This window comes from Aulostomus chinensis, chromosome 10, assembly GCF_037954235.1.
Source record: "Aulostomus chinensis isolate RoL2024-O1b breed Wild chromosome 10, RoL_Achi_v1.0, whole genome shotgun sequence".
Lineage (NCBI taxonomy): Eukaryota > Metazoa > Chordata > Actinopteri > Syngnathiformes > Aulostomidae > Aulostomus > Aulostomus chinensis.
In genome coordinates this window covers 27,354,029-27,376,376 of record NC_141329.1, presented here as the reverse complement: position 1 = coordinate 27,376,376, position 22,348 = coordinate 27,354,029, and the positions used below count along the sequence as shown (strand labels likewise).

Below are 22,348 nucleotides of genomic sequence, written 5' to 3'. Positions count from 1 at the left end.
TACTGCATCAGTGTGTGTGTGTGTGTGTGTTTGGCACCACATTACGAAGAATGAGTGTGTCTGTAGGAGAACAAAAGGAACCCAGATGGGATAAAAGCCCGTGTCACAGTCAATGGAACCTTCCTCGATTTTCTTGGAATGTAGTAAGGAGATGTTTGTGGATGAGATTAGGTCCATAAATCCGGTGATTATCACCCCGTTGACGAGCAGCCGTCTCAGTTTTATTCCTGTGGGCTCATTTTTTGCTCCTGCGCCTCCAACACGGGAACACGGGAGAACACGAACACATCTAGTAACGTTTCCACCCTCTATAAATGAGGCATTTTAACAGTTAACACGTTTTCATCCTGTAGAACCTTTTTGGTTTTACAGGTTCCGGTTAACTTGTCCCTCCCCAATTGTAGTTGTCTGTTTCCAGAGAGAGCCTCTTTCTGAGCCCCCCAGTGGGTTTTAGGGGTCAGCTGGTCAAAGCCGTACAACTTTCACACCTGTCTTGTTTGTGCTGAACCAACTTTTCAGTTTGGCTCAGAACGACTGAGACGTGCCTCAGACGAAAGGATCCAGATTTAATGCGACCTGATCAACCCCAGTGTGATTTGTTTGGAAACGCTGGACTGAGTGGTCCAGAGCGGTTACAGGAAGTTGAGGCCGCCGTTCGTCACCCAGAAATACAGGAGGGAGAAAAGACTCGTCGCTAACGGGCCTCAAAGTTTGTTCTGACATGTTTCTATTAGCAGTTATCAGAAATGCTGTTTCAGTCTTGAATGTTTTTGTGTGTGTGTGTGTGTGTGTGTGTGTGTGTTACCATTGAGGCAGGTGTGTTACACCTCACAGGTGTGTGTAATGTGATCGTATGGTTGTGGTTGTTGTCCTGTGTCCTCAGGGCTGGGCTGAGATCCTCCGAGACCTCTAGGTGTCATATTACTCACACACACACACACACACACACACACACACACACACACACACACACAAAGGACAAAAACATCTTTTATGTTCCATGTTCTCTACATAAGCACAATGGTTCATAAACTCCTTTACTGTAACCAAACCATTAGTTTGATGATTGACAGGCATCTTCCAGGGGACTCGCTAACATCAGCTGCTTGCTGGCGTCACGGCTAAGTTGGCGTGCTAATGTCAGAGGTGTGCTGACATCACGAGTGCCCTCACGCAACAGCAGAGGACGTTCAAACTGAATACATGGAAAAACGAGCCACTCAACACTCAAAACAAGGGTCAACACGCGTGGCAACTGCAATTTTTTTTTTTTGGTTCCGCATGGAAATAAGTCAGATTGTGTGTATCAGCTGAGTGTGCAGCGCGGACACACACACACGCATGGGCGGCTCATTAGCTCTGCCCTCGCTGAGAGAGCGCGGGCAGCGGCGGCTGTGTTTCAGGTCACGCAGGGGAACTTTTTCTCCTCCGTAATTTACAAATCAAAATGAACCAGAAACCGCCGAGACGCTCGTCTCGTCACGAGTCCTGGGTCACCTGGCGTGAAGCCCCAAACGCACACTCGTCTCTTAATTCAGCATCCACGTGGAAAACTTCTGCATTTCTGCTGTGAAACCTCTCTGAGTGGACGCCGGGGTCTCAGGCCTGATGTGAGCGGCGTCATGAGGGGACTGGAGGAGAGAGACGGAGGCTCGGCGACAAAGTGTGAGAGAAAAATGTTCCAAACCTCCCCAGTCTGATGTCGCTACTCGTCTTTCTCTCCCTCCTTTGATGCCTGGCTCTTTTTCCCCCTGACTTGCCCTCTCTCTCTCTCTCTCTCTCTCTCTCTCTCCTTTCAGCATTCTCTCACTCTTGCTGTACCCACTCACTTTCCCCTTTTTTGTGCGCTTTTGTCCGCCTCTTTTCATGCTCCGGCATTGTTGCGTCGCTCGGACTGGACAGACTCTTGCATTTTTTCACTCTTTTAAGCGTTCCCTCTTCTTCAGGCATTAACATTCACATGGTAAATAGCTGTAAGCAGAAAAGCTTCAGGGCAGATGAAATGGAGCGAGGGCTGACGTGATGAGGGAGGACAAAAAGAGGGAGAGAGAGAGAGAGAGAGAGGGAGGGAGGCTTCTATCAGATTCCTCCTTTCATATTTTCGTTTAAGTGAAGCAGCGACACGGAGGAGCTGTGAGAGGGAGAGCAGGGGAGTGGCCGATCTATGCAACAAATAAGAACATTAATGCGTAAACTCAGTGTAGTACCAGGAGTACCATGCTAGTAGTAGTAGTAGTAGTAGAAGCAGTAGTAGTTAGACCTTTCCAGGCCTGGTATTTGCTTCACAAGTACCTGCATGTTGGAGTAAAATGGGGTCTGACAGAGAAAAGCCTTCATGTTTGTGCCCTCATTGATTTGAAGGTGAACGAACAGATGTTTCAGACGGATGTTGGCGGTGAAAAGTTGGGGGAATTTACTGGTTAAACTGCATGTACACGCTGTACACACTAACAGGTATGACTGTGTACCAGCCTGCAGGTCATGTGATTTCTGATCCGAACATTTCCTCCGCTGCGTTTCCACCGCTCCAAACTGTCTCCGTCCCTGGTCGGACCTCTTTGTCTGATTTGATTCCCGTTGGTAAATGCAACCGTTCCCCGCCGCTGTTTGACACACGCGAGGGAACTCAACACACTGGCAGAGAAGCACAATTCCCAGTTCACCAGGACGCCCAGTTTGTTAAAGGCCAGAGCGCCACTTTAGACTCAGTGTTCTGTTGCTGTGTTGCCAAAACATAGAGAGAGTTGCCAGAACATTGATAGAGATCCCAAGAACTCAGATCTGTGATGCCGAACGGATGCTAACAGAGGTTCCTGCTAAGGTCCGATACGCTCGGTCGGGAAGCATCTTTTTGTTGATGTTTGCCTTCAAATTGACAAAAAAAAAGGCCGCCTCCTTTTTTTCTTTTCTTTTTTTGTTTCAAAATGAATCAGAGCTTTGATGAATGTTAGATTTAACTGTGGTATCAACCTGTTGATGCTACGGCAGCCAGCAAACTGGAAATGTTGGTCAGCTTTTGGCAGCAGAACATGGAAGACACACACACACACACACACACACACACACACACACTTTTCTTAAAATCAACTGTTGGAGTCCTCTTCCTCTGGATTGCAATCTGTGGATGCCAAAGGAGATTTATCTCTACTGCAGTGTGCATGTTTGCGTGCGTGCGTGCGTGCGTGCGTGCGTGCGTGCGTGCGTGTGTGTGTGTGTGTGTGTGTGTGTGTGTGTGTGTGTGTGCGTGTGTGTGAATGATACTTATTACTGACTGGACTTCTGATGGCTGTGTGTGTGTGTGTGTGTGTGTGTGTGTTTGCACTGAGCCTATTAACATCATTACAGGATTGATTTGCTGCTCTAAGCGCTGCAGTGCATTCTGGGATTGAATCGAAGGCTTCAGGCTGCAGGCGTCTCCTTTTCTCTCCATCAGCTGCTCATCTTCTAACAGGCGGAGTGTGTCGTGTCTTAATTGCAGCAGGTTCGGTCCCCGTGCGTCTGTTCCACCTGTCAAAGAGTCCTTGAGCTAAACGCCGGACCTCATGTTGTTCCTCGGGAGGTCGGCACCTTGCGTGGTCGCTCTACCGCCATCGATATTTCATCTTCTTCAACTACTTTTGTCTTTGAATGTTTGTGATCTTCTTTTCCTCTTTCGTCCCCTTTTTTATCCCTGAATATCCTCTCGACAGCAACGCCCCACATTGCTTGCTGTGAGATTGTGGACGGTGACCTGATCCGTTAACAGGGAAGAGCCCAGTATTACAACAACGTCCTCTTAGACCAGGATCTTATAATCCCGATGAAGCACCAGTGCTGATGAGGAGTTTCTTACTCTCTCTTTAAGTGTTGTAATTTCATTCCTTTTTATAAGTTGAATCAGGCTTTGCCCAGATACTGGAGGCAGAGATGAGCAGGAGGGGAAGAGGAAGGCTGCGTCGGTGGAGTTTGCTCGACGCAGAGGAAGCAGACATGAGCTGGATTCGTCTTCATTGTGCTGTGTTGAATTAGACCGGCCCAGCGGAGAGGAAACGTTCCCTTGCAGCGCCGCGAACATCTCTCTGCGTCGCTTCCTTGGTGCGTCAAATGTTTTTGTCAATAAAGAAACCGTGTGTTTCACAAAGACAACAAAAAAGAAGACGTCACCTGTCCACCAGTCACAAGTCCTTCCTTTTGCGTTTTACACATTGACTTCTGTTTTTATCATCCGATGAAGTTTAGCTCCGCCTCAGATCACATCCATAATGTGGGCCCTAAACTAGGGCACCGGACTGGCCGAGGCGGTGACTCTAGTTGAGTCTGACAGCGAGTGGAGGCGCCATCGCAATCGGGACGCATCACGGTGCCTGAGCTCCTCATATCACGAGTCAGATCCAAGTCACCGTCCAGAGTTTTGGAAGTAAACACACTCGTCGGCGGTTTTGCGGCCAGTTTGTTTTAGATTTTGCTTCACGGAGACGTGACTCACGGTGAGCGACTTCCTCGATGTCACGTTTGAATCCTCCGCCACTTTTACATCTTCGCACTCCTGCTGATGATTCTGAGAAGTAAATTCTTGTTTTGTTTGTTTTTTTTCTTTTAACAGTTTGGTTGATTTCCGTGAGCTGATCCGTGTCACCACTGAGGTCGCGACGGCTCGTCACATGATCTACGCTACCTTCACACCTCACTTGCTATGTTTAATAACCATGAAGGTACAGAAATGATTTGTCGAGTAACCACTTTCCAGCAGTAAATGAAAGGACTGGCTAGAGGAGACGGGTTCCTACTGCTAAAAACCACACGTTCTACGGTTGTTGGTTTTGTTCGTTTTTTGCTGGTGTCAACAGCCTTTGCGGGTTGGAATGAAAAGTTGGCTTAACTCAAGTAAAACTTCCTCCTGGAAAAATTCAAGCTTCCAGAAGACCCGGGTCTGAGCTCCCGCTGTGAGGCTGCGTGCCTGTGTTTTTCTCTCTCGCACGTCATCGCGCCGACAACGTCATCATTTCACACAAACGTGCGCCGGACCACTGAGAGGTAAACAAACGACAACATGGACGGCGCCGAGTCGAACGTCAGCGTTGTCGTTGCGTGCACTGCAATGTGGTGTCTTTTTCAAAGCTTACAAAGTCAGCGCAGATTGGAAAATGTCCGAGCGCTAACGCAGCGAAGGAGGATGGAGTTTTTGGCTCGTCTGGAAGGGAGCCGAAGAAGCTACAGGCGAAGCCTGACAGGCGGCACAGTGACAAAATCAGGACGCGACAGGAAGGTCGCGTAAAACCTGAGACGACGTGTGTTGCCTTTTTCACACTGCAGGCGAGCCGAGCCGAGCCACTAAACACCCGGGTCGCTTGGCGAGTCGGTTGACGCGGGTCAAAATGCCGAGTCGACCCTTTCAGAGTGCCAAAAAAACCTGTGTTGACCCGCGTTTTTGGTGCAGTGTGAAAGGGTTATGAGTGATGGTGAACGGTTTGCGTCGACGCTTCGCTCTGTGGCGATAACTCCGAATATTTGTGGCAGTATTAAATTCAAACCTCCATTTTATAAATTATTCAGTTGACTACGTAAGCAAAAATACAGACACACTGATCAGAACTACAATCCACAATCATGTATCCAGAACCAAAACACCCAACCACGCCCTTGAAGGATGTTTGAGAGCTGAGGGAAGTTTTCCTGCCTGAAGTTGGACTGCGGAGCCTTCAGAGGCTGTAACTGAGGTCGTGTGATTAAATACACTCAGCCTGGCTCGTCAAGATCACCTCAGGGCCTTCAGGGCGTGTCTGTTAAATATTAAATGACATCAAACATGTGAGAGAGTACGTATTGTTTTCGTTTCGTCAGCTGTTCTGCCAGCTGGTGCGAGCGCGCTCCTCTCGGGCGGGTTAGGCGATGTCGTTGTAGCCAGGTGATGGCGCTCCCTGGCTGGGTGCTTATTGTCTCTGCTGGCTCATCAGTGGACGGGCCAGACGTGGTCCGAATGATCTCAGTGGCTTGTGTACCAAATTGATTATGCGTGTTTTTTTTAGCAGATCACATGCCCGTGCAGACACACACACACACACACACACACACACACACGCATATTTGCACAGCTGCCTCTGTGAGGACAGTCAATACATTCCCTACCTTCTTACCAGACCTCAACCATCACAACTAAATGCCTGACCACAAGCCTGACCTGAACAATCTTAACCCTCAAGCTGCCGTAGAAAGTGAGAGGAAATGTGGTTTAAAGCTCCCATTGGTCCTCATAAAGATAGCTGATCCCTCACACACACACACACACATACACTGCAGTCTCAGTTGGTCCCCGAAGGCAATATGGTGAGGAGGGGCCAGACAGATGGTTGTATGGAGGTGTGTGTGTGTGTGTGTGTGTGTGTGTGTGTGTGTGTGTGTGTGAGAGAGAGGGTGGGGCTCTGGGATGGGATGCCTTTCTTACAATAACCTGCATAATCAATGTCAGACAGACAAACAGCTTGTTAATCATACCCTCTGTGTGTGTGTGTGCGTGTGTGTGTGTGTGTATGTGTGTGAGATCATCAGAAAATCATCCATCAAATCAGGCTTTTTTTTAAAACCACATTATTAGAAATTTAATAAAAGAAAATGTGAATTCACGCACGTTTTCTGAATATTAGGTGTTTTTTCATTGAGGTCAGCAGTAGGTGGCGCTCTCATTCTCTGGTAGAGCAGGAGGGCGGGGGGCAGGGTGACACAAAGAAGAGACCCCAAATGTTCAGTGTTTCCGCGCTTTGTGCGTAGAGAGAGCCGGAGGAACACGCCCTTGCTTTCGCCAAAGACAGCCATTTCTAGAAATACCGCCGGCCTCATAAAACGAGCGCCGCAACTTGAGAATATTGAACATGTTTCCTTGAAAATAAGTGGCGTGTGCGACTGATCCTGCACATGTGCTGAGGTCACTGCACGAGCGTGAGAATGGCGGCGCCGATGCTGAAAATGGGAGAACTGCTGGTTTTGTTCAGTGGGTTTTGCTGCTTATTTTGTTTTGTTTCTTCTTGTTTTTTTTTATCAGAAACACAGGAGGAGGAGTCGCTGTGTTTTACCGAACGGCGTGAGTGTTGTGGTCGATGGTGCTTTGTTATCTGCAGTCCTCTGGTTTCCCCTTTTTTGACTCACTACTTCGGACTACTGCCCCCTGCTGGTGGAGAGACTTCTGTCTTCTCCTGTTGGTGCAGAATGCACTTGGAGTTGACGTCATTAGAAATCTTTGCTTGCCCCCCCTGTGAGTCTACAGTCTGTTGTTTAACCACACACTCTTTCACCCTTCAGCCTCTCCGGTCCCATGCTTCCTCCTCTCTCGTTCCACCTCTCTGTGTACTTTAAAATTCAATTTTCTTTTAATATTCCCTCTAAAACCCTCAATCGCTGTCATTCTTCCTCCATGCAGCAGAAAATCACCATCCCCCTCCTGCCTTCCCCTCATCCATCCTTTATTTTATGTTTGGCCACATCCTCCTCTTCAAAATTACCATCTGTCTCCCTGTGACACACACACACACACACACACACACACACACACACACACACACAGCTGACAGCGCAAATACAGTTTTTGAGGGTACAAAATGTGGTTAAATTGTTTGAGATGATGATGATGATGATGATGACGATGATGATGCAGCGTTCTGTTTTCTTATTGTCAACCAATCCCACAAATCTGCGTGTTTGTTCTGAAGCGTTTTAAAGTCCGTAATCTCTTCCAACTGCTTGTTCAGGGTCCAGCAGCAGGCTTTTTTGTGTTCTGGTCTGTTTCCGGCGGCAAAGAAATCCACTTTTCACCAGTATTTCCAAAGAAATTTGACTCCGCCCCTTTCACGGGAGAAACGCGGCGGGAGCTGAAGTGATGTTCCGTTTTGCGTCCGACTTGTACTCCTTTTGTTGTAGTTTGTAGACGGCTGGTTACACACACATGCACTGACACACACACACACACACACACACATGTAGGACCGTCAGATAAGAAGTACTGCGCATTCTGCAGTTTTTTTGATTACGTTGGGACTGTACTGGACTCTTGAATGGACAAGAATGAAGTGCTGATGTAAAAGTACTGAGTCGAGGAACTGCCAGCGCTTATGAGTTTGTGCGTGTGTGTGTTTAGTAATAAGAGGGCCATGAAAGCACAACAAAAGCAATAAAAATGTTGATTTTTCAATAGAAAAAAAGGGTATGATTACATGCAAGATTTGTCATATTAATGAGGTACTTTTACTTTGTGGTATCAATGCTTTTATTGAAGCCAAGGATGTGAGTACTTTTGCCATCACAACAGGTCAGGGATCCGTGTTTTGAGTGACTGTGTGAGTGTTTGATTTCGGCGGCCTGCCTCGTTCTGTTTTCGTAGATGCGCTCCCGTGCGTTCTTTCTCCTAAAATAATCAAAACTCCCGCCATTTTTGGCGGGTCGGGGGTTCCCTTCTTGGCACGACGCCGTCTGTCTCTGTCAAGCTGACAACAGCAGACGTCTGTGGACAGCAGGATGTGACACACTGCAGGGTTTCTCACACACACAAACACACACACACACACACACACACACACACACTTCATTTGTACGGACACTCAGGTTTTGGCTTTTTTATTTTTGTAATCAGTCTGAGAAGACGACGGCGCCCTCCTCTCCTCCCTCACCTGCCGCTCTGCTCTGAGGAGGTCTGACAGTTTCTGACAGAGACCCAGACTCTCCTGTCCAATGTAAAGACCTCCTAATGTCGCTGTTTAAGCTTAAAAGCACACCTGGTTGGTGCTGATGATGTCATTCGCCATTGCCGTAGTTTTCCCTGTCATGATAAACCCAGTCGTTGACGTCAAGTCTCGTCCACTGGCAGCCCTCTGCCGTGAATCGCGGGTGAATTCAGACACAGAAACAAAAGGAAAGGCCAGTTGGGTTTCGGGACGACTTCATAAAACATCCTACTGATGGAGGAAGTCACCAGATCCGACACAGACAGGTGGGAGGAGCGCGCCGACCTTGTGTGTGTGTGTGTGTGTGTGTGTGTGTGTGTGTGTGTGTGTGTGTGTGTGTGTGTGTGTGTGTGGAGGAACTGCACTGACCCAGGGAGGAGAGGCGCTGCAGCCGCGTGATCATAAATTATATCAAAACTTGAACTGAAGCTCATCAAGGCGCTGGTCTTCAATAATTCAGCCGTTTCATTCCGAATTTCCGGGCCGTACCCCGACGTGCAAAACAAAGTCCAGTTCAGATTTAAAGGAGGGCCTCGAGGAATTTAAGTAATTGAATTACTCGAGTTACAGTTACTTGGAATATCAGTCCCACACCAGCTGAAGTCGAGGAGATGTTCATGGACGGAGTGGAACTTCATGAAGCGAAGGTGCTAAACGTCTCAGTGCTCTGCTGTCAGCTGTGTGAGCCTCGATGCATCCTGGCTGAGCTGCTGACTCGTGATTCCAAATCTTCAAAACACTGAAATATTGAACTGGAAGTGAAAACCGGAGAAGGAGTCGCCTTCTTTTACCCACAGCAACGGTTCCAAATGCGGCGGCGGGGGTCCGGAAAGAAGCAGCCGCGCCCACGTAGGAGACGGGAAGTGCGTTTGCTTTCATTCCATGATAGAAGCTTTTAATTTGGGATCTTTTAGATTTTTGTCTAATCCAGGCAGCGTGTTGGCGGTACGAAAACCTGAAGCACCTCCTTTTCCTTCCTCGAGGACGAAAATATAACAAGTTTCCGATTAGAAGAAACACATGTAATAAGTTTGATAGCAGGCGGACTGGATGACGAGGGAAAGTGGTTCGAATACAGTAGGAGATATAAACCAGGGACCCTGCTGAGGTTGGAACTTCAAAGAGGGTGTGTGTGTGTGTGTGTGTGTGTGTGTGTGTGTGTGTGTACACACTTAAATCCCAGGTGAGGTCGGGTGTGTGGTGATTTGCACGTGCATCAACATATCCCGTACGTGTGCGCTTGCTATCAAATATGTGAATAAAATATGTAAAAATATACATTTGAAGTCGGGGCCCTGGGCGCGCATTTATTACCATGGCGACCAGATGTAAGTGCGGGCCGCGGAGAGATGAGACAGAAATGTTCTCCTCCAGAGCGTTTGGCCCCGAGAACGTGTCTATCTGGTCTGGTGATCTCTTTCCCTCTTTGTCTCTTCCTGTTTATATCTCTCATTTATCTCTCGCCATCTGACACGGCACAGACTCACAGGGGTTGTTGTTGCCATGTGAACGTCCCACACGGGTGACTGTTTGATGTAACAGCGGGAGCTCCAGGCAGGGGGCTTTATGGCCTCGCCGTACCCAGAGACGCTGAGCCCTCCTTGGCTCTTACTGGGGCGGATCCCCCCTGCTGGGTCTGCTAGCTCAGCTAAATGTTAAACAAGGACAGAGGCGCAGAGGGAATCAGCCTGGTTGGTAGAGGTGTGTGTGTGTGTGTGTGTGTGTGTGTGTGTGTGTGTGTGTGTGTGTGTGTGAGAGAGAGAGAGAGACAGCAAATACACTCACAGCATATGAGGCTGTGTACAGACAGTGGGTGAGGGCCGGTGAGAGAACTACAGATAAACTCCTGATGCTTTCTTCTTCTTCATGTGGCCACAAATGAAACGAGAAACTTGACTTGATGAAGCACTGGGAAGTTCAGGAATTCTGGAAATATGATTTTTTTTCATCCTTCTATTAAAGTGGTAGTGGGAGGGTTTATTGGGATGACATGTTAGTGTTCGACACCCTGCTGCTGCTGGGGTAGTAACACCATAAATTCCTACATTCAATTCCTTATCTGATGTACTATTCTTCTTTTTTCGGGCCTAAATGTCATTTTTACACTCAGCTATTAATTTTTTGAAGACCTCTTGTCGTGACGAAGCCTTTTTCGTTTTTGTACAGTTATGTTTCGGTATTCTGCACCGGCCTCCTGGATCAGCTAACAGCTTTACATATTCTGACATCGCAGGCTCCAGCCCTGCGTCCCGCCACCACATTTGATTCCTTACTTCTTCTCCCTGTCATAATTACTGCCGCCTCTAGAGGGCATCCGTCAGCCAAGTGTAAGATGGTGTTTAGGGTTTTTCTCCAGCGACAGATGTTTGATAGATCGTCTCAGGGTTTTGTCTTTCTTGCGTTAACGTCTTCACTCCCCGACCGTGAGCAGAGATGAAGCAGCGTTTTTGAGGAAAAGGATGAATTGGAGAAATTGACCCCACGTCTCATTTAAGCACGTGAAGCAGTTGATGAGCCGAGGGTGATTGTGTATCGACCGGCTGACAGAGTTCATATCTGAGATTGTTGGCTGCGGGCGACCGCTGCACCAAGTCGTGCGGGCAGCCCGGCGCCCACCTCCCTTCCCCTCTCAAGAGTGTATTGGTGGTGAATAACGAGATTCAGAGCGGGAGACGAAGTGCTGACGGTGCCTGGTTGAAATGCAGTGACATACATTAGCGCGTCCATAGGAATTCGTCTGAGAGGGCTTGTGTGTGTAGAAGTCATCTTCCAGTAAATGTGGCGGTGGAGGCTGACTGGGCTTTTCCAGGAAGTGCTGACATTTAATGGCAACTGTCTCCAGAGAGAGAGTGAGAGATAGAGAAAGTGTGTGTGTGTGTGTGTGTGTGTGTGTGTGTGTGTGTGCGTGTGAGTGCACATAATACACTGAAAGTTTCCATGGCAACTTGACCTTATCGTTTTCTTTTAGATTTCTGTTTTTTCATGAATGTCACGTTGCCATCGCGTGAGATTTGCGAGATGTGGCTAATTTTCCCCTAAAATGGTGAGGAGAAGCCAAATATGGCAAAGGAAGATCAGGCGAGTCATGGCGCCACCTGGTGGTGAAAGAAATTAAGCATAATGTAGCATCAAATTACCCTTGCATGAGAAGCAACTGGGGCGGCACAGTGGAGCAGCGGTCCTCACTGTGGCCCCCCAGCAAGAAGGTTGTGGGTGGAGCCCCGGCTGCAGCACGGGGTCTTTCTGGGTGAGTCTCCATGTTCTCCCTGTTCCTGCTGGGTTCTCTCTGGTACTCCAGCTTCCTCCACAGTCCAAAGACATCAAGAGGGACCAGGTTAATCCAGACTCTAAATTGACCGTAGGCGTGGCTGGGAGAGCCAATGGTTGTCTGTCTCTATGTGTTGGCCCTGCCATGGACTGGTGACCTGTCCAGGGGGAAGGCTGCTGGGATAGGCTCCACCCCCACCACCCTCAACAGGAGAAGAGGGGGAAGATGGATGGATGGAGGGAGCAGCAACTGATAATTAGTATTTGTTCCCGAGTGCCTGCTAGTGGACTCTGTAACCACAGTGCATCATCAGCGTGCATCATGAACGCACCATCGGGAGCCGGAGGTTATCTGTCCCCTCGGATGTTTTCTTCTCTCGTAGATGAATCGGCTTCTCTGTGGTAACAAGATGGCTAGAAAGTCAATGAATGGCTGATCAAACAGGTCTCAATACGCCCGCAGGGAAGATGGAGAGGAAAGTGAAACGCTGCCGTGACCGATGCCATCGATAGCGTCAAGAGACCTTTTAAAAGATGGAAGGAGAGAGAGGTGGGGTTGAAAGCATGGATGCAGAAGAAGAGAGAGAGAGAGAAAGAGAGAGATTTCCTACCAGAGTAATAAAGGAGAAGAAACGGAGGGAGAGTAAAGAAGGAGAAAAGTGAGGAAGTTGTCAGGCTGACAAATGGATCATGGTTGATTTATAGGTCAGCCATGATGGCTCTGATCATTCCTGACTCACCTCGAATCATTTTGTGTGTGTGTGTGTGTGTGTGTGTGTGTGTGTGTGTGCACGCGTGTGTGTGTGTGTGTGCACGGCTGTCACGCAGGCTCTCTGACACTTTGATATTTCCTCATCACTCAGACGGCCACACAAACGCACGCATTTTGTACAGCTATCTTTGTGAGGACATCAGGGCTTTCCCCTGCAGCTCCCACCTCCAGAGCCGCGTGTGCTCACTCGCCTAAATGAAATCAGAGACTGCCTGGTGACAGTGTCCGTCCATAATTAAGATTTATACTAACATGGAGCAAAAAAATGAACAATATAGGTTGTGGTTATGTTGATTTTGGCCCTGTAATCAACTAAAAGGCAATTTAACAAAGGTGGCAGCCAGCACTTGAGCTGGATCGACGGAGAAACCCTGGACATTCCAGGACATAACCTTGCTCCTAACGCAAAACAGGAAGTCAACACATTTCCAAATCCAGTCCTCCCCTTTCAAAACATTTCCAAAAATACTGTGTTTAAATCATTTCACCTCAATTCGTTCTCATATTAAAGTGGTACGTCGCAGCGTTTGTTTTTAGCTCAAATCTTAGTATTTATCAAACGTGAGCGTTTCTAAACTGACATTTTGGCACAGTTTTTTTTTTTTATTGTTGTTGTTAGCCGGTGGCTATGGGGCGCCGTTAGCTTCAAGCTAAATAAACGTGACGACTCTTACTGCATTCTGGAGTCACAAAGAAGCGAAGCAGCTGCGAAAAAAAAACAAAATAAAACAAAAACATTTTAACAAGTTCAAGACATCTATTTGTTAGTATATGAAAGTCCAGTCACTTCAACTCAACAGCCCTGCTTTACAACCCTGATTGGAAAAGATACAGGGACACATACACACACACACACACACACACACACACACACACACACACGGACACGCACTCTTACATAGACAGACACACTCAGACACCAGAGGTCTCAGATTTCAGACGCTGCTGTCAGTTTCAGCAGAGTCGTGTTATCAAACAAACACACACTCAACATGGCCACCGGCGGATGAGTAATGTGAGTTTCGCCAGTCTTCGCCTCACTGAGACGGCCCCAACAGAAACTCTTTCTTTTACGCTGATTTCACAAGACCTCCGTTAAAAAACGAGCCCGCCGTCACGAATCACGCCCGGCCCGTTTACACTGAACCAAACAAAGGCGGTGCAGAGCTGAGTGGATCGAATGCCGGCATTCCTTAATCAGAGGTGTGACGTGTGACACTGCAGTGTTGGCGTCTGGTGTGACCCCAGGCTGGGGAAGATTAGCGCGCGCACACACACACACACACACACACACACGCCAAGGTAAATCCTCTCACAACCACATTATTCAGTTATACATTAAAAAAGCACAATTTCAGTTGGACAAATGTGTTTATGTGTAGTTTTATAGCCCAGATTTGGTCTCAATAATTCCAGTCTTTTTAAGCTTCCAGCTTTAAGATTCCAGCCTTGAACAGCCAGGAGAAGAAGAGCGAGTACAGACTCCATCCCGACACGGCATCCATCTCCTTCCCCTGACAACACGTCAGTCGCAAAACATTAAACCGGCCACCTGTGCCTGGCTGTCCTGACCCTTGACCTGTGGATTTATGGGGGGGTGTCAAGTCCTGGAACCCAAAGTAGTTTCAGAGTTTCTGGTTTAGACCAAATTCTCAACTGATCCTCAACATTCCCTCAGAGCTTCAGTGCAGCATCGGATCGATGGTGAAAGCTGTAGCACTCCAGCTCTGTTCTGACAGACTGACTCGGGAAACTGAAAAGATTTCACACAAGCTCTTTGGAAACAGGTGTGTGTGTGTAAGTGTGTGTGTGTGTGTGTGTGTGTAAGTGTGTGCGCACGCACGCACACGCTTCAGGTCAACAGACAACAAAGGGACCTTCACTTCACTCTAAACAGTGACTGTTTGCATGTCTGACAGCTGTAAACACACTCCACCTGTGTGTGTGTGTGTGTGTGTGTGTGTGTGTGTGTGTGCTTTCACGCTACAGATACAATAAACAGATGTGTCTTTGTATATTCAAGGATGGGTTTTGTGTGTGTGTGTTTGTGTGTGTGTGTGTGTGTTTGAAGTGGTTACCCACTTCCTCACGTGACTCACTTTGTGACATCACATTGTGACATCAGCATTTACGAGAGGCAGAGTTGTTTAAAAGGCAGACGGTGCCTCACCCTCTCAGTCACTCTCCTAGGTTAGATGTTTGTTTGCCTCGGTGGGGAAGGTAAGATCATCTGCTGGTTGTGTTTAATCGAGGCGCTGATGTTGCACGAGTGTGTGTGTGTGTGTGTGTGTGTGTGTGTGTGTGTTTGTGTGTCTGTGTGTGTGTGTGTGTGTGTGAGACATTGTCAAGTACTGCTGAGTTAGACGAGAGTTTTATACATGCAACCAGTTTCCAGCCCAGCGGCGGTTTAGTCGCTGTGTTTAGAGATCAAACTTGCTGCTGGGCGATCAATTCCTCCTCCTCCTTTCTGTCTCTGAGTCTTGACTTGAATTGTCTTTTTCCTTCTTCTTCTCTGCTAAATGTCGTGATGCTCGGCTGCTATTTGTTCCCTCTCATGTCTGCTGTTGACGCTTGGATCAAAATGCAGTTAGTGGATACAAAGTGTTACCTTAGAGGTGATTTGAGTTGGCTGTGATCGGTGGGCTGGAGATCTCTGTAAAGCCACAGTATTTTCAATCTAAAAAATGTTATTCTGACTCAAAATCATCCTTAACGGAGAAATAAAAATGATTTCGTTTTAGCAAATTACAGCAGAACAAAGAGACACAGAGCTGAAATGTTTAAATGTCACAAAGGAACAAAGTCATGACTGTGCTTGGCTGTGATTCGGTTCAATGTTGAACGAATGCTTGACTCTTTGACCCTGCTGAACGGTTCATGGGTTTGAGCTGTGAATTAGCAGTTGTTAGCATCACATTGAGGAGCTCAGCTGTTGTTGTTGGGTTTTTTTTGTAGGCACGAGTGCATCAAATCCTTGTCCTTTTCCTTGCTGCTGTAACAATGTAAATTTCCCCACTGTGGGACGATTCAAGGCTTGTCAATCTTATCAATGTCATCGGCGCACAGTTGCAATCCTACACTGTGATGCAGTCCTGGAGGATCATTAATAGGTAGACAGAACATGGGCCTGACACTGATCCTTGTGGTACACCTCATGTCCACGTCACGTTACTGTCCTCAGAGGACGCTCTCATGGGTATTTAGAATTAAAAATGACACAAATAAGGTTTAAAATGATAAAAAGCCATCTTGATGGACTGCAGAAATGCTTGAATGGTTAAAGTTTAACTGTTGCACTGGGGGTTTATGCTTTGCATTGAGTGTGTTTTTGAATATCACTGTTAGCAGTCATTAAGTCAACCGCTAACTCCTCTGTGATTGGTGTATTTTGTGCAGGAGCGGCCAGCTGCAGCGTAGCTGAAGATGTCTGATAATGGGGAGGTCGAGGACAAGCCCCCAGCTCCGCCCATGAGGAACACCAGCACTATGATTGGTTCATGCAATAAGGACCCCGCCCCTCTAAACCATGGCTCCAAACCCCTGCCACCAAACCCAGAAGACAAGAAGAAGAAAGACCGCTCGATCCGATTCATCCTGACAGGAGGAGGTGATAAGAGTGAGTAAATTTCTTTAAAAACAAAAGAGGAATTCCGAATTCATCGTTTCCATCCCTCGAAAACTGCAGATGTGTTGCCTTCCAGCTCTTCAATGGCAGAGAGCAGAATACACCTACACGAACAGATACACCATGCAGTCGATCTGGATGGTTGTTATCTGCGATTAATCAATCAGCAGTCGGCAGACACATAAAAACCTCCACTTTTCACACCCTCCCTGTGTGCATTGGAGCAGTGAAGCTCGGTTTTATGCGTCTGGCCTTATTGTGTCAGAGCTGCTATCAGACGCTCTGCAGCACAACAAACTCACTGCACCCTCCGAGGGTCTTTGAAGCCTCTTCAGGAAAGTACTTCTCATATTCACTCTTGAGAGTGGTGAGTTGCAGAACTCCTGCGTGCTCGTAAGAAACCAGAACTCATACTTGCTAACTGTGTGCTGGAAAAGCAGCTCTTCTAATCAAGCCTGTGTGGAGGATTACCCAAGATGCCTTGTGGGAGGCTGGTGGTCCTGCGTCATTGTCAGATCCATTTCCTCTCTCACTTCCCACTGCTATTATCTGCTCACGTGGCTTCTCCGACCACCGCTATGCTGATGACACTGAGCTTTTCCTGCCTTTTCCACCTGAAGACACAACAGCTCGGATGTCAGCATGTGTGGCTGATGTCTCCGCATGGAAGAAGGGACGCCACTTCTACTACTTCTTCTAAATCTGTCCAAAACTGAGCTCATTGTCTTTCCAGTGTTCTGCTCGATTCAAATCAACTCGTGCCCACAAACTCTGCCAGAAATCTGGGTGTCATGATTGATGACCAGCTGACCTTTAAGGTACACGTGGCCTCGATCGCTCGGTCTTGTCGATGCGCCCTCTGTAACACCAGGAGGATCAGACCCTACCGGACACAACGAGCCACACAGCTCCTGGTGCAGGCCCTTGTCACGCATCGACTGCTGCAGCTCTCTCCTAGCCGGCCTCCCTGCGTGTACGTGTAAACCTCTGCAGACGATCCAGAATGCAGCAGCACATCTGGTCTTCTGTTCACCCCGCTGTTAAGGCCTCTTCACTGGCTTCCAGCGGCAGCTCGAATCGAATTCAAAGCTCTCCCTCCAGCTTACAAAACAGTGACAAGAGCGACTCCTGCACCCCTGGAACCCCTCATCCAGGTCTACACTCCCTCCTGCCCGCTCCGCTCTGAGAGACGGCTGGTGCTCCCAGCCCAGCGGGGCTCTAAATGTCTAGCTAGACTCTTCTCCTCTGTTCTCCCAACACCATGTGACTCGCAGAACCTCTTTCTACTTTTAAGAGACATTTGAAGACTCAACTGTTCAGGGAACACCCAGGCACTAAAACCTGACCCTGTTTGTCCTCAGGGGCAGAACGAGTCAGGAGGTTTAAGACTGGGCTCTTGGTGAACACACAGCACTGGGAATGTTGAAAGTTAATGTTGATGTGGAATTATTGGTTGTGGTCAGTTGGGGTTAAATTATATTAACAAAAAAAAAATCACCTGGCACTTCCTCTGCCACTAGATGGCAGCACCTACGACCTATCAAACTTGAGGCACTTTGTCGCGCTCGCTAAGGACAAAAGCCTCTGCCAAATGAAATTGCAGAATTGTAGACTCTTGTTGACTTCTTCTTCCTTGTATTTTTGACAGCTTTATTTGCCTGGATCTCTTTGTTCTCCTGTCTAAAGTTATTGGACTTTTATTTTCTGTTTATCATTGAATCGGTACATTTAGAACCTTCCACAGTCTTAGGCAGCCAAATTTCGACTAAATCATTTTGTTTTCATCCTCGATTTTACTCAATAAACCTTTTATTGTGACTGTAATTTAATTTTGTGTCCCTCATGTGAAAAACTTGGGATATGCTGGTACATATCAGTTCCATTAATATAATGTGGTTTGAATTTCCTGGGAAAGTCTGTGCTCAATTTTAAATGCGCATTCCTGTTTTTCCTCCAGCCTATAAGAAGAAGGAGCGGCCAGAGATTTCTTTGCCGTCTGATTTTGAGCACACCATCCATGTCGGCTTTGATGCCGTCACCGGGGAGTTTACTGTAAGTGTGTGTGTGTGTGTTGTCAGTTTGTCCCGGCGGGTGTTAAAACACTGAAAATGTTACTGAAAAGACTCGCAGTGTTCGTCTGTGGTGTTTGGGTTGTTTACATCACATTTTAATTGCTTACCAAAGGACCGGAGTTCATTGTTGCGTGTGTGAATAAATGCAGATTGAACCTTTTTTAATTAATCGCATTAGACAAAGACGCCTTGTTTAGGATCTATCTTGATCCGCCTGACCAAGCTCTTTTAGCTGTGCGTGTGCGCGTGTGTGTGTGTGTGTGTGTGTGCATGCGTGCTGCGTTCGTGCGTGCAGTTCTTCTGTGTAATCTGGGACATAGTTCCTGTTTCTCACATATAGACACATCAGTATTCAAACCAGAACAACTTCAATATTATTCACGGAGTAAACGCCAGTCAAGCGTTCGTGTTCAGAGGTTTTGCATGAATGAAATGATGTTTCAGACCTGCGGTGAGTGGAACTGTGATCGGAGGGATCCAGCAGGATGTGATGGACTGACCCAGACAGACGAGTAGAGACAGAAATGGAAAACACAGAGATGTGACCCACTTCTGTGACTGAAGTACAAATAGACCACGACAACGTTGTTAGGACGCTTAAGGAAGTGTGTGTGTGTGTGTGGCTGTGGCTGTGTGTGTGTGTGTGAGACGGCCTCAGCACGCTATCCTATCTCATCTGAAATTATTTGCCATCAGTGTGAAATTTGCCTGTGAGAGCTGATAGATGCGTCCATAGCAGACAGCACTGACAGCGCGCGTGCGCGCGCGTGTGTGTGTGTGTGTGTGTGTGTGTGTGTGTGTGTGTGTGTGTGTGTGTGTGTGTGTGTGTGTGTGTGTGTGTGTGTGTGTGTGTGTGTGTGTAGGGGATGCCGGAGCAGTGGGCCCGCCTCCTGCAGACGTCCAACATCACCAAACTGGAGCAGAAGAAGAATCCTCAGGCGGTTCTGGACGTTTTAAAGTTCTACGACTCAAAGGAGACGGCAAACAGCCAGAAGTACATGAGCTTCACAGGTGAACACACACACACACACACACACACACACACACACAATACACACTCTTTGCCTTTGTGCCTGTTTCCGTTTCTTTTTAAATCTCATTTTTGTTTCCATGCAGATAAAAGTGCAGATGCCTACACCTCCTCCACGACAACGGTAAGACGCCGCCGCTCACTCTTTGCTGAATGTTTATCTCCATGAGCTGTTTTTCCATTTAACCCTCAACCCTCAGAAGAGTTTGTGATGTCACAGCGATTGTGACAGCGGCGGAAGGTGACGTTGTAAAAGTTGACGTTGGACGCGTTGCTGCTATCGGACGACAAAGTTTGAGATTCTCCACTAAGACGCTGGTGTCACGAGCAGCCGGTCAATCCTGTGAGACAAAGAAAGAGGGTTCTAATCTCTCATTTTACACCTCTACTCTTCTTTTTTTTTTTCTTTTTTTTAAAAAGACAAAAAACCTCCTCAAAATGAGTGTCAAATCACAGTTTTCATCCACCTTCTCTACTTCAAAATGTACATCAAAATATGTTGCTGGAAACACGACGATGATACTGAGTATCCGGCAACATGATTCTTCAGCTGTTTATTAACCTCCCTGACAGATTCTTAGCCGTCTTCCAGCACGCTGCCAGTCAGCGAACTCTGAGGGATTCGACACCAAATACTGTCCAGACATACAACCAGTGATTTCGCAATATGTTTTATGTCTCGCTCTTGTTTCTCTCTGCTCAAACGATTCATGGTGACTGCAGCGAGTTTTAATCCTCAGGTCCTGTGTCGCAACAAACCCAACTGACCGTACCGGCTGGTCACACCGGAACCAGCAGTGTTGCCGGTTGTTTGTTTAGTTTAAATCCGCGTGCTGGTGGATTATTGAGCGTACGGCTGGATTGTACCGGCTGATGCGTTTGGGAGTTAGTCAAGACATGTTTTGGACAGTTTAGCTGTGGTCTGTCTCCACTAGCTTCAAGCTAATATTTTGTTTGGTATTTGTGGCTGGAATTTCCTGTATCCTGCAGTCACCAGGAAGTAAAACCGGGGGGATAAAAAAAACAAACAAACCTGTGAGTTAAAGACACCTACAGTAACCGTGAGTCATCGAGAGGTGAAATGTCCTCGTAAACCTTGTTATTCTGGCCACAGAAACGTTATTGCTGGGTTCTGGTTTCGTAGCCCGCGTGTTTGACTTTTTATTCTTCCAGTCCGACATTGTGCTCATGCTGAGTGTTTCCAGTCATTTCCTGTGGTCAGGGAGGCTGCGGTTCAGATGCCACGAGCTGTCAACTTGACATTTTTCACATGTAAGATCGTTTCTGTATGCGGTCTCTGTCTCATCCACCATTTATCTGTTGGAATTTTGAATACGTATCGATAGACAGCAGTACAGGAAGCTGTTTTTAACTCCACTGTGAGTTCCAGTTTTAAAGGAACGTACCATCTTTTTTTTTTTGAGGGGGACTCTTATTTTTCATCTTTTTTTTTTTTTTTAGAGCCAGGTATGCAGATGGACACCCCTCCCTCCTCTCTGGTGCATTATTGAGTTAGCCTAGCAGCAACGGACGCTAGCAGTGGGTCGGTAGAGAAAGACGTCTCAAACGTCATAAAATCCACTCTCGTCCTAAACGGTCTTTGCCTGCGTCGATAGAACCAGAGTTGGAATTTTTTTAAAAGCTGTTGAGAATGATGAGATGTTGGTAACAGTAGTTGTCGTGTTCCTTTAAGAAAAACAAAGAGCAGCTGTCAACACCCAGACAACAACTGTCGGTCACCACCCACACAGGCCAAACACTCGCTGATAGAAATGAGCAAGTTTGATTTTTGCCGCAGTGAAAATGTTGTCTGAAAGGTGCCTTTAGATAGAACTATGAAGGTGAGCATGTAGAGGAGGAGGAGGAGGAGGAGGAGGAGGAGGAGGAAGTGGTGATGCCACTCCTCTTTCTTTCTCTCTCCCTCTCCCTCTCTCTCCCTCGGTCTCTCTCTGCAAAGTGAATCAGCATCTTTTCCACCTTTCACCATTTCCCAGCAGCTTGGCTACTATCCTAGCATCAGTCTGTCAGGGAGCGTTAGAAGAGAGGCGAGAGGAAGGGAGGGATGGGATGGAGAGGAAGACGAGCGGCGTCAGAAGCCGGACATGACCAGAGCGTTCAGACATCACGTGTAATGGAGAGAGGAGGGTGAGGAAGAGATGGGTGGAAGGACGGGAAGGGAAGCCGTGAGAGAGACGCTCAGGAGATGTCCCCCGTATGACGGGATGTGCCCAAAACTCTAGGGCGCAATGATGGGTCTGGTATCGCTGTTAGTTCATGTGACCACCATGTCACTGAAGGCCCACCCTCTCTCCCCTTATGACATCACACAGAGCTCCAAGGCCGTTTCAGAGACGCCCGCCATCGCAACTGTGTCTGAAGACGAGGATGAAGACGAGGCCGAACCGCCACCAGTGATCGCCCCCCGACCAGAGCACACAAAATCAGTAAGGACACACACACACACACACACACACACACACACACACACACACAAGCCTTTTATCATTCTTTTTGAAAAAGAACTGAAGTGTGCTGGTTTGGTTATTTTTGAGTCTTACTGGAAGAATTCCTCGCAGGATCAAATTATTAGCGGCAACATTTTCATGGTTTCATGTCTTTGTTTCCTTGGACTGTGGATAGGCTATGAAACCTGCTAGCGAACACAAGCTAACCAGCTACAATCAGGTTTCTGCTTCCCCCGCAGCTCCGAGGTGCGCGAGGATATTGAAAACATTTCGATGTTGAGAAATCAGACAAACTCAGCCGAGATAGATGACCATCAGACGTTTCTGTCGCTCTCCTTATCTACACAGTTAGAGACTCTAGACATCTGCGTGTGGAAACAAGGTGCCATAAGCTATGTGGTCAACCCTCTGCAACCCGGTGTTAAATGAA

General features: G+C 47.5%; 1 protein-coding gene across 4 annotated transcripts in view; it reads left to right on the top strand.

Annotated features, from left to right (window-relative positions):
• Positions 1-22,348, top strand: part of pak1 (p21 protein (Cdc42/Rac)-activated kinase 1) — a 50,026-nt gene that overhangs the window by 14,037 nt on the left and 13,641 nt on the right. For 2 of the 4 annotated variants that reach the window (XM_086216780.1, XM_086216777.1), the window contains exons 2-6: positions 16,123-16,342; positions 18,309-18,403; positions 19,287-19,434; positions 19,540-19,577; positions 21,784-21,897. In XM_086216780.1, the coding sequence (XP_086072906.1) occupies positions 16,150-16,342; positions 18,309-18,403; positions 19,287-19,434; positions 19,540-19,577; positions 21,784-21,897 (588 nt within the window). In that variant the 5' untranslated portion in view covers positions 16,123-16,149. Of the gene's footprint in view, positions 1-7,015; positions 7,226-14,922; positions 14,947-16,122; positions 16,343-18,308; positions 18,404-19,286; positions 19,435-19,539; positions 19,578-21,783; positions 21,898-22,348 lie in introns of those variants that run through there. The other 2 variants (XM_086216778.1, XM_086216779.1) reach the window with 2 other exon arrangements.